General features: G+C 37.8%; 1 protein-coding gene across 4 annotated transcripts in view; it reads left to right on the top strand.

Moving 5' to 3' along the window:
- The first annotated feature begins 155 nt into the window (after window positions 1–155).
- The window catches only part of TERB1 (telomere repeat binding bouquet formation protein 1), a 19777-nt gene continuing 8180 nt past the window's right edge, over window positions 156–11752 (top strand). For all 4 annotated transcript variants that reach the window (XM_017736604.1, XM_017736603.1, XM_017736601.1 and 1 more), the window contains exons 1-12: window positions 156–1970; window positions 2895–3005; window positions 3191–3319; window positions 3771–3902; window positions 4322–4382; window positions 4463–4578; window positions 4718–4840; window positions 5357–5509; window positions 6570–6701; window positions 8086–8211; window positions 9188–9345; window positions 10084–10439. In XM_017736604.1, the coding sequence (XP_017592093.1) occupies window positions 1937–1970; window positions 2895–3005; window positions 3191–3319; window positions 3771–3902; window positions 4322–4382; window positions 4463–4578; window positions 4718–4840; window positions 5357–5509; window positions 6570–6701; window positions 8086–8211; window positions 9188–9345; window positions 10084–10439 (1631 nt within the window). In that variant the 5' untranslated portion in view covers window positions 156–1936. The remainder of the gene's footprint in view (window positions 1971–2894; window positions 3006–3190; window positions 3320–3770; window positions 3903–4321; window positions 4383–4462; window positions 4579–4717; window positions 4841–5356; window positions 5510–6569; window positions 6702–8085; window positions 8212–9187; window positions 9346–10083; window positions 10440–11752) is intronic.

Genomic DNA, 11752 nt, shown 5'->3' with positions numbered 1-11752 from the left:
CCGCCCCTCCTCCCCTCCCTTTAAAAGTATTTTTTTCTCTGTTCTTTCCTATTTATATTTGGGCTGATCTGGAGTGGTTGTTAAGACTTCAAAGTGGAGCTCGAATAATGAGCTGTAAATCACACACAGAGCTCATCTGAGAGAGGAGGGGTGGGAGGGAGCTGAAATAGGCCAGAACACCCCCAAGTCCTGTTCCACAGCACAGCGTCCTCACGGCCTCAGCTGCTGCTGTGGGGTTTGATTTCCACAGGACGCCAGCAATCCGGACTTCCCCCTTCTTTGGGATTTGGTCCCTGGGTTTCAAAGAATAAATCCCACCGAGGCTGGCTGGTCTACTGACCGTGCCAGCCGTGTGCTCTAGTGCTGCTGAACACACACACTGACAGATCTACACTTCTCCAGGAGTGGTTTTTGAGGTTTGAAGGGATGTTACTGGGTTATTTTCCATAACTGACGGAGAAGAGGTAATCTGTTTTATATGCAACATTTGCCAGATGTTTGTTGAAGCAAATATAGTTGCTTGTCTTTCCACCTTGCCCTGTGATGCACCAACAGAGGTGAGCTATTTGCGTCTAATTAACGTAGGCTGGTGTATAAATACTGTTTCGTGTAGGCTGCAAAAGTAAAAGATCCAGGTAAGGTCCAGATGTGTCCTTGTATACATACGGTTTTAACCCCTTGTGCTTCCTATATTGTATAATTGTATAGACACGTATTAAATTAAACTCTTCTGAAATGCAATTAGCTCCAGAGCGAACTCATTTTTACAGCCCTCCTTTTGTTAGGGTGGTTTTTGTTTTCTCTTAGGCTGGTGGGGTTGTAGCAGTAGGACAAAAAGAGGTGAAGAAGGCTTGCATGCTTTTCCCTGTTGTGGCAGGGTTGGATTTGCAGGAAAATGAAATGCATGTCTATTATCACTTCTGAAAAGTTAAAGGGAGATGAACTCTCTAAATTCTCCCTCTCTAATGGAAGCAGCAAAGGAATGGGGACAATCAGTAACTAAACAGAAAGCAGGGCTGTCTGTCTTCATTAAGATGACACTGATACTGCTTCCAGCCTTTGCTCCACTTTGAGAAGGAAAGCTAATCCATTATTAAGCTGGATTCACCACTGATTTAAAGTTTCTACCTGGAGCTAAGTAATTTTTTGAGAAATTGAGTAATAGGTTACTGTGATGCTTGCATCAACCTTTTGTGTTTGGGACTTGGGGTATGTTTGAGGGACCATCCTTCTGCCTCCAAGTGTCACTGCTGCTCAGCTCTCAGAGGCTGCCACAGTGGGTTTGCGAAGAATCAGTGATGTGGGGTTTTGTGGGTTACGTGGTTCGTGTAATGTGGCAATGTCTTTGGTGAATTAAAATAAATTCTTAGTGTAAGGAATATGTCTCTGTGCTCATTGCCTTTGGTTTGTTCGGTACCACTAGAACAACACTGATGGTTTAGTGGCTCCTTGAGCAGCAGAAGGCTGAGTGTTTTATAGTGTTCACCCCCTAAGTAACATTACTTGAGTGCCACATGTTGGCTGATGGCAAAGTTGGCCTCTATTGTAAGGAAAATTGGCTCAGCTTTGTTGTGATCAGTGACACAGAGCAGGGGATATCCTTTACTGACAGGGACATTAACAAGTGTCCCTCAGTGGGAACATGGAATTACCTGATTCCTGCAGAGTGTCCACTTTCAAAAGATGATAACGCAGTAGTTGCAAATGCAGGGTTATTCTAAAATACTCTATTTCCAAAGGAGAACTTTGCCATGCAAGAATACATTAAACTGTATGTGTGTGTCAGATGACAGAGTAAAGGCAGAAAACTGGGAAGAGTGCATTTTAGAAAAATGATGTCATTTATTCTGCAGACACTATAAAAACTGCTAAACTGAACAGAACTGAAAACACTTTTTCCTTGCTGTTGTAGAACAAGAACAGAGATAAAGCAAAAATGAACACTCAAAATGTGCAGAAAAATCAGTGTGGTAAGATATCTAATATAATTTGTCATTATAATCTGCATCAATTTTACAAAGTTTTAGTAGACTGTGATAGGCCTGTCATGGGGTGGTGTGCTGTTGGGAAAATGTTCTTCTTGCCAAATTTTGGATACTGTATTGGATATATAAAGGGTAAATCCAATTACTTACAAGTAGTAAAGCACACCACCACAAAGTCACTTTTTTTTTTTTTAATTTGCTAGTATTTATCCACATTTTTATTGTATTTTAACTTTCAGAAGCCCCAAATCTTACAAGGGTTTACAATATCCAATACCTGCTGTGTACTATTGCAAATAATTATCAAAAAAGTCTTTTTATGATACCCCAAAGACTAAGAAACAGATTTTCCAAGTTTGTTTACCCACCTAGGGTTGTATGTAGGTGCCCAGAGAATACTTTGTGTTGCCTCTCTAACCACCTGATTGAGGGCTCTGCTGCTGTGGTGCATGATTTATGTCTCTTGTAACTTAGTACCATGGAGCAGCCTTGTGCTGTTGGACTCTTCCCTTACTACTCTATAGATTTTCAACTCTATTTGCACTCTGAATATTTTAATTGTTGTGTATTATTTACACTTAATGCACCTTGCAATTGTGAATTTAATATTTAGTAGCTTACATCACACTTAACAGTTAACTAATAATTAAAGGCCAGAAATATTAGAATATTTCCTAACAAAGGAAATCATGCTCAAATAACAAACTGTGGACAGAAATATTTCTAGGCTAGGTGTGTTTGTTGTTTGTGGGTGAACAGAAGTGATGTAGCTCCATTTTGGCTCACTTTCCCCCCCTTTTTAAAAATACATGCACATACTACATTTTGGACAGGTTTATTCTAATACTGAATAGATTAATATATAGCAAATATAACAATTTTAATGAAGTGTTTTGTGTTTGCTCCTAGATGTGAAAACAGATCTGAACTTACTGCTTGAATGCCTTAAATATCAGATGGACTGCCCTGTGTCTCAGAAAGAGGCTTTGATCACTATCTATTCCATTTGTCAACAAAACAGTAAGAAATGCTTTTCCTTAGAAACAATGCACTCATTTATGTTCACCATGTATGTTAAGAAACTGATGAGCACTGTAAAAGTGTTGTCTAAAGGATATAAGGTTTGAGATGTTGTAAAGTCTTAGAAGCCTTTTGTTTTGCAGAGAAGCAAAAGCAAAAGTTTTTGTTCTTTTTTTCTCTTGTAGGTGAAGCAAGTGAATACTTTCGAGAAATTGGTGGTTTGATGTTTATAAATGACCTTGCCAAGTCGAGTGTTCATTGCATAGTAAAGAAAGCAGCTTTATTTACATTGGGGATTATTATAGAGAGTAATGGTAATAAAAATAATATTTTTTGTATTTCTGAGTGCGTTTGGCCCCATCATTACTAGTGGTTGTGCTTTGTCTCCCTTTTTTTTTTTTTGGTCTCACAAAACGAGACTACAAGATTGTCAGTTGGAGCAAGGGGCAATAAAGGTGCCCCAGTTCCACTGTCCATCCCCAAATTTGATCAATGCCTTGTTGATTCGTGCACAAAGGATGTCTTTAAATTACCAGACACACCCGTACTCCCCCTCTCCCTCAGCAGCAAGTGCTAAATGACTCCTAGATTGTTCCAAAGCTTGCCAGGGTCCTGATTAGTGTAGAACTCACTGCAGGGGGAACCCTCACTTCGTAGTCCTGCCTTGTCTCCACTCGCCACATACAGGCCACAACTGAGACTTAATAGTTTAGGATTATGAGTGGCTTACTTTAGGACTTAATGGTTTTCACTTTCTATTTTCAGTGTATTGTCAACAGACTTTGTGTACTTCTGAATTGTTTGAAGACCTCATTTTATTTTTAATTAAAAAGGATTCTGGTGTGAACTTGAAAAGAATGTCTGTTTACGTCATCTTAGTACTGGTTTCAAATAACAGTAAGTTGGGTTCTTTTCTGTGTTACAACAACACTCTTTTTCTATTTGCCAATCTTCAGTACAAAATTTGGAACATTTGATAAGTAATGTTTTGGTAAATTTAATTTATAAAGATGAATGTTTGCATGTAACTGAACCTGAATTGTCTAAGTAGGTCATTGCTCACTGGGATTTCCTTAAACAGCAGAACGTGGTTTAGTTCTAAAAATACAGTTTGCAAATGCAAAGCCGTAGTTTCTGAGAGTGTATAGAAAAACCATAGAAAGGTGTTTTTCCCAGTATGTTGATATGATTTTGTATTTCTTCTGGGGAGGATACGTACTTGGTAAAGGGAATGTATGTATGTAAATTAAACTTGATGTTAAGATTTTGTCTGCATTTGCATTTGTCTCTGGAGTCTTGTGTGTGTTCTCTTTTAGAAAATGGGCAAACCTATGTCAGAGATACAGGCTGCATCAGCCTGCTGCTGCAGTTATTCAGGTAACCACAGACAGATAATAGACTGGTTAGCAGTTATGTTGCCTTGACTCTTTGGGACTTGTTTGCATTGTCCTTAACAGAACAACTCTCCCCACCTCTGAGAAGAATCTGTCAGATGAAAATACTGATCCCTGCTATCAGCTCTGGTCTTCAGTGTGCAGCACTCTCTGTGCCTGTGTGAACAATCCCCAGAATGGTACGTTTTCCCTAAAAATTGTGAAAGAAGTTTAAAGTTATTCTTGAAACTGGTAATACTTTGGTTTCATTTTTACTGTTCAGCTGAAATTTCATTTCATTACATTTTGATTTGGGGTCCTTTGTTTCTATTTTTCCAGAAGATAATCAAAACATTTGCTGCTCAGTTTTTCCCTATGCCAAAGAGTGGCTCGAGAGTTGCACAGAGCCTGAGATAGTTCGTCCCATTTGTTCATTTCTTGGTCTCACAGTTGCAAATAACTGTAAGTGCACCTCAAGCTTTACACAGTTTTGCATTTGTTAAAAGTAAGTTTAATTAGAGAGTTAAATGGTTTTTTCTTTCTTGTCAATCTCTACAAAGTCACTTACTGTTCTTCCAACTTTGACAACTGTATTCCACCATCTTTACTTAGACTGCACTGTGCTTAAGTCCACAAATAGCCACAAACTGGTTGCATTTCACAAGGTCAGTAAAAACTATTTGGAAGCTGTTTTGATTAAAAGTATTTCAAAATAAAAGTCATTATTACATGACTGGAAACAGTGACTTAGGTAGAACTCAGGCACGATGTTTGCCATTTGTATGCGCATATTGGGGTCACTGTTTCCTGTAACTATTTTATATGCAGTTACTACATTTCTTGAGATTAATATATATCCAGCTTCTGTCGTACAAGAAATGTAATGACAGAAAAACTGTGATAAACTTACTTGGTAAAATGCTAAAATAATTTGCAAACTGTATTGCTTAAATCACATTTTTTCTGTTTTTCACTAAGCATACGTACAGAAATATTTTGTTTCTATTGGAGGATTGGATACATTAGCCAAAGTTCTCCTTGAGCTTATGCATGATTCCTGTTTGAGTCACTCGAGCATGAAACTTGCAGTGGTAGTAACAAAGACTCTGGATGCCTGCATTGCTAATAACTGTGAGTGAAAAGACATTTTTTATCTATGATAATTCTAAAATGCAATTTTTAAAGTCTCGTGTTGGTGGAAGAGTTTTATAAATGGATGCTTAAAGGCAGTTAAGTTATATACATCCCAGTGGATGTTGCAGATTTTTTTAGAATTCAAAGGTGTAAATGGGGAGTGATTCAGTTCATCTGAGGTGGATTACTTTCCCATTATTGCTAAAATAAACACAGTGAAATTTAAACCCTACTGAAAATTAAAAGTAAGATGCTAGAGCTAGTTTTGGGTAGGTAAAGCTGAGCACTGGGCATGGCAGTCAGTTTGGATCCTGGAGTTAGGCCTGTGCCTGAATAATAAATTGTGTAGCTGTAGGAAGCTTTAGTAACTCAGAGGTGGAGCTGAACAAATGTGGTATTTCTGCAGAACACACATCTGCTCTGATTTGCTGGCTGGGTAGTGCTCTCCCACTGAGGTCTTGTGTATTCCATCAGAAGGTTTGGAGAAACCTGTGTTCCTGACAAATCTGTGCTGTGGCCATCGTTTGTGTACCTGCCACTTCTGCCATAAGAGCTTGAAATGGAAGTTCACAAAAGTTTAAAAGCATAACCCTGCACTAGTTCTGAGTGCAGTTTCAAGTCAGTTCGTGTGTGACAGGATTAGGCCTCAGCATGGATGTTCCCAGTTTCAGGAAGGGCTTGCCCTTCTTTTTGTGGCAGATACTCTGTGTCAAAGCTTATTCAACTCTTTCTGGCCCTATACTGGAGCTGATAAAGGATGTGGAGAAGCTCAGCAGAGATCTCCAAAACTTGCACAGTGAAAAGCCCTTGTTTATCATTATCTTCTACCACATCTCCGTGGAGCTGGGAGGAAGGGCAGGGTTGGATTTGGGAGCAGCACAGGAGGGATGTGGTAATCTGAAGTGTTAAAGTGAAAGGCAGAGCAGGACAGGGCTGAGCAGGTCCAAGGCTTTGGGGGGGTCTCTAGAGTTTCCTCAAAACCCAGCATTTTATACTTGGATGATTCCTACACGCTTAGTATCTAGTTTCTTTTCCTTCCAATTGTTTTAACACACAGCTGCTGTGGGTGTTGTCTTGGCAAAGTATCACACTGTGTCAGAGCTGCTGAAGCTGCTGTCCAATGAGACACTGAGCACAGGAGAAAAAATCAGTATTATTCTAACAATTGGACACTGTACTGAAGTTTGTGGTAAGATTTGCTTTTTCTTTTTTCTTTCTGTCAGCTTCTCCTAAGTTTTCATACACCGACTCCTCCAGTGGTGTCACTTCATCAAGACTGGAACGCGAGGGAGACTTCTATTAAATAACGTTAATATTTGGAAAAAAAAGTTTTTTATAATGTTCCATCTTTACATTTTAAAGCTTTTTAGTAGCAAGTGTCTTTAATAGCTTTGAAAAAGTAGACTAATATGCAAGAACTCAGAGCTGAGCGTAGGGATCACAGGGAACAATTAACCCAGACCTGAAAACTGCTGCAATCCAGACAGAGCAAATGAGTTGTCCTGAGCTCTCTTTTCATGGTCCTTGGTGCATACAGCTTCTGTCCACTGCTTACAAGGCCAGTAATATTTGTAAAAGCCATGTAAGAGCATTGGTTTTGAAGTCACATAAGCAGTAGGTAGCCCTGAAATGGTTTTTTGTCATGTTCCTTAGGGCTTGCCCAAGCATTTCTTAGGCATATCAAGCATACCAAAAATATAGCACTTCAGTTGGTATTTTATGGTAGTACAGGCAAATAGAAAGGGAAGTTCATTTGTATTACTGTTTTTTTCTCATGTATGTTCAGATAAACAAGAAAAGGGGATTATGTTCAAAAATTCTGATTAATTTTCATCCTCTGAGTGCCAATAATGTGCAATAATTAGCTCAATAGGTCATAAATTTATTTTAAAAGACATTTTTTCATGAAGAATTAATTGAAACAAGGCTTAATGGAAAATGTCTTTTGAATAGAAAAATGATTAAACCAACAGAATAAAAGCTTCTCTTAAAATGTCAACGCTGTCAAAATAAAAATACTTTCTTTTTAGAATTAAGTTTAAACAAGAAAACTATTTTTAGCAAGTTATCAGTTTTATGAATACATATGCAAATGAGATCACAATTTAAAAAAATTAGCTAATTACATAGTAAATGAGGGACAGATTGTCTAGACCAGGATTAAACTACTAATTTTATTAGAGTTTTGCTAATTATAAACTTTAAAGTTTTGATATTTCTACATCTCAGGGCTTACAGAAATGTAGCATTATCTACTCCAGGAGCAGGTAATGGAGGAAGAGAAGTCATAATTCGAATGTTTTAGGCCACAATTAAGCGAGCTTGGAACTCCATCATATAATGTCTCAGTCATCCTTCAGTTTTCTTACAGAAATTTGAGTTCTTGTCAAATCATCCTGTGTGGTGTAAAGCTCTCCTGCTGGGTCATTGCAGCAGGCTCAGGTCTGTAATGCAAATCTCTTTTTCTACAGAAACTTATGGAAAGTTGCTACTATTAGCTCTTAAAATTACTGTGAGGTTAAGGTGTCTGAGGCTGAAACCAGCCTATTTTCCTTTACCATGTCCTGTTGTAGAAGAAAACCAGTGTGAACTGCTCCAGAACAATGGTCTGCCACTTATGATTCAGGTATTGACAGAATCTCAGGACGAGGAACTCATCAAAGCTGCTACTTTTGTGCTGCAGAACTGCAAACAAATGAGTAAGCTTGCTGTTTTTGCTTTAAAAATGACAGTGATTATTTCCATCTCTGTGTTCTGCTGATTCCCTAAGTGATTTTAACTGTGGCAGCTTTGTAATTCTGTGTACTCCAAAAGATGTTTGTTTTCTGCAGAGAAAGTTGCCTATTTGCAATGAAGAACTGTCTTAGGCAGAAAAAAGAGAAGTAAAAATTCCAGTGATGTTGCAATAATGCATTTGTGAAACCTCTCCATGTAGGGCTAGTTCTTAAAAGCTTTCCTGTCTAGAAATTTTGTGGAAAATACTAACATTGTCATTGAACACCCCATGGATGCTCTCCTCCTGGGGATGTACCACTAGAGAGAGCAAATAAACCAGAGACAATCAAGCCTGAAATCACTGTGACTACATTCATTTCCAGTATTAAGAAATCCTGATCTTTCTTTTTGAAGTACACCCTTCTTTTGAAATACACCCTTATTTTAAGGTACACTAAGCTTTTATTAATTATTTGTACAATACTACCAATGAAACAGAGATACCTTTTCTTCTAATCACTAGAGCATGGAAGGTATTCAATTCCTATTTAGTAAAAAACAAACCTGTATCTACACTTTTGTGCTGAAAGCATAACTGAGAGTTTTGTGTAAGATTGAGAGGGTGTGGGGATTTGTAGTGTCCATTAATATGGAACTGCTTTTTGAAAAAGCAGAGACTCATACTGGTTAAAAACCTATAGGGTTAGGTTTAAATCAATGAAAAAGTATTTTTTCCACAGCATCATTGTGCAAACAGTTTATAGTAACTGTAATTACAAGCTCACCTCTTGTAACTGCAGCTTATATTTGAAGTGTGTTAACATTTATATATAAATTTAAGTTTTACTAAAATTGTTATTTTGCATTAAATTATTGGGGCTGTCACCCACTAAAATATGATAAATACTTTTTGAGATGTTAATTGATAAAATTTTAAATATTAATGTTTATATTTTAAAGCTGAGCAGTTGTCTCTGAAATCATATGATAACTCATTAAATGTGAACAATGCAGAAGAGTTGGGTGTGCAAGTCAGAAAAAGATGTCTACAAGACTACTGGAAGAAAGCAAAAGAAATTTTACACAGAATAAACTTGATGGAAAAAGAGCATGATGAGGTTGGCCTATTTACCAAAATAGGATAAAACTAATCACATCTTTCCGGAGTTTAGCAAGAAAGAGAAAGTAAACCTTTAAGATAATTTCAATGTGAGCAAAAACACCAGGAAAAACATTGGATTTGTATGAAACTGCAACCTGCAACTTTTATCATTATTGTAGATCAGGCCGAGTTACAGGTGTGCAGAGAATGGGGGCATCTCTATTTTATGAAGTATTCTATTTCATTGTAAAACCAGATTTTTTACAAGACAGAAAAAGAAGAAAATGAGTTTATTTTTAATTGCTGGACATTCAAACCTATAACTTTAATATTTGCATGCATGAAATGCTCAGGGTTGTACAGCTGGGGTGGGATAGATGATAAAGGAGAATGTGAACATAAGCTGAGATAAAACTGTTTCATATTTCCCTTGTGCTTTATAGCTGCTAAATATCTGTGGGTTTGGAACAGCAAGTTTATGAGTTATTTAGATGGATTTTAAGTTCTAGCAGTGCCTTGCATTAGTAGCAAATTCATTGTTGCAGTCTGAAATTACCACTTAGTAAGTACCCCTTCAGCACCTTCAGTGGCATTGCTGTCTTGTTGGCTCTCAGCTCGGTATGGGGGTTTTCTGAAGCTTCTCTGGAATTTGCTTTACCCTCAGAGTTACACTATCTAGTTAATCCTGTTACTAGATTTATTTAGGATTTTTACAGAGCTCACATAGTCACTAACCAATATTTTTTCAATACAGGGAAGAGTGCAAGGAGAAATACTTGTAGATGAATCTTCAGTAGCCAATTCTGAAGCATTAGAATCCCATGAAGTGAATCCTGCTGATCCAAAGATGCACACAGAAAGAACACATAAAGAAGTCTGTTGTCCACAATTGACCTCAAAGTTGAATAATCAGGTTCTTGCTCCATCTGCAACTTCTGCTCCACAAAAAAATGAAACAGTGAACACTATGGATGCAGCTTCTACCAGACAAACTGAACAGAGGAATAATCCATGTTCAGTTACTGAGCTGCAAACAGACAGTGTACCTCAAAGTCACAGTATAAATGGAAAAACTGCTTGTGTAAAAAATCAGTCTGGTCTTCAAGCAGGGTAAGAATCTTACACCTAAGCAGAAATATTAAGTTGTTTTTCTTCAGTAATTTCCAAGCTGAATGTCAGCCTTTTAAATTATCTGTTACTAACGATCTTTTTCATCTAGAGAAAAGACATAGCCTTTTGGTGGCCCACTAGAGATTATGCTGTGAAAGTGTTTTTGAGGTCACAGATCAAAGCTTATGGTCATCGTAGTAACAAAAGCTCCTGATCTCTTTCTCTGAGTCGTGGTGTTGTACAGAGAGCCTGTTTCAGGGCATGTTTTCAGCATAGTGGTGAAAATCATCCCTGGCTTTTGCCCCAAAGTTCTCACTGATGTAACAGATCAAGATTTAACCCATTGGTTCAGATAAAACCACAATGGTTTCTGTAATGTGCACTTACTAGGAAAACAACAGGTAGAGAACTGCTCAGAAAAATTTTGAAACTGAAGTGTCTGCAAAGTAGGGGGCAAAGTTTCAGCACCTCTGCTGTTCTCCCCTCATGTTCCATTGCTGCCCTGCATGGGAAGAGAAAGGAACAGCCCTGTTTAGTCATTCTCTGTTCTCTTACTCGTTGCTCTCACACAAATGCTAATTTTCCTCTTTTTCTATTGCTTCTTATGGATATCTTTCCTCTTGATAACCCAAAATTATTTATAGCCAACTTGCAATCATAAATACAGATTCCATTCTCTTGAGTTTATATCTGGAATATCCTGCAAGACAGTCAATGAGAAAGTATCACCAAAATGACATTTTTGGGGGGTTTTATGTTTTGTTTGGGCTTTTTGAGTTCCACATTTTTATTGTGCTTTTTTGTATGTGTCTGGCTGCACCTTGCTCTATGCAGTTTCCTGGTATTATATTGTTACTTTGCAACTACCACAGAAATTACCATGGTACATTCAGGTAAATTTTGTTTTGCTACTGGTTAGCATAATTTCACACAGCTTCTTTATTTGTTGTTCTGGGCTTTGAAGCACAAAACTATTAAGACATCATTAAAAAAAGTCTCTCCTTGAACATGTGTTTGTGAACACAGGAATTACTGAAAAGTAACCACGGGTCAGGCTCCTTGCTCCTGCAGCTTTCAGAGGGAGTCAGTGACACAAAAATCCTCAATCAGGGTATCACAGCAGTGTGTTGGTTGCACAGAAGTTAATCAGTGCAAGAAAAGAAGAAACCTAATTATCTTTTGGAGCTTTTGCTACAAATAGTGAAGGCTACAGTATTCTGAAGATTTTGTGAAAGTTTTATGTGCACTAGGTAATCCTTATGTGAATCAGGATTGCAAATTACTCTGGAAACCAGCACCCCTTGAAAGCTCTG

Source organism: Corvus brachyrhynchos, unplaced genomic scaffold (assembly GCF_000691975.1).
Source record: "Corvus brachyrhynchos isolate BGI_N302 unplaced genomic scaffold, ASM69197v1 scaffold66, whole genome shotgun sequence".
In the NCBI taxonomy this organism is placed as follows: Eukaryota; Metazoa; Chordata; class Aves; order Passeriformes; family Corvidae; genus Corvus; species Corvus brachyrhynchos.
Note: the sequence above shows the minus strand (reverse complement) of the source record. Positions and strands in the feature narration are given on the sequence as shown.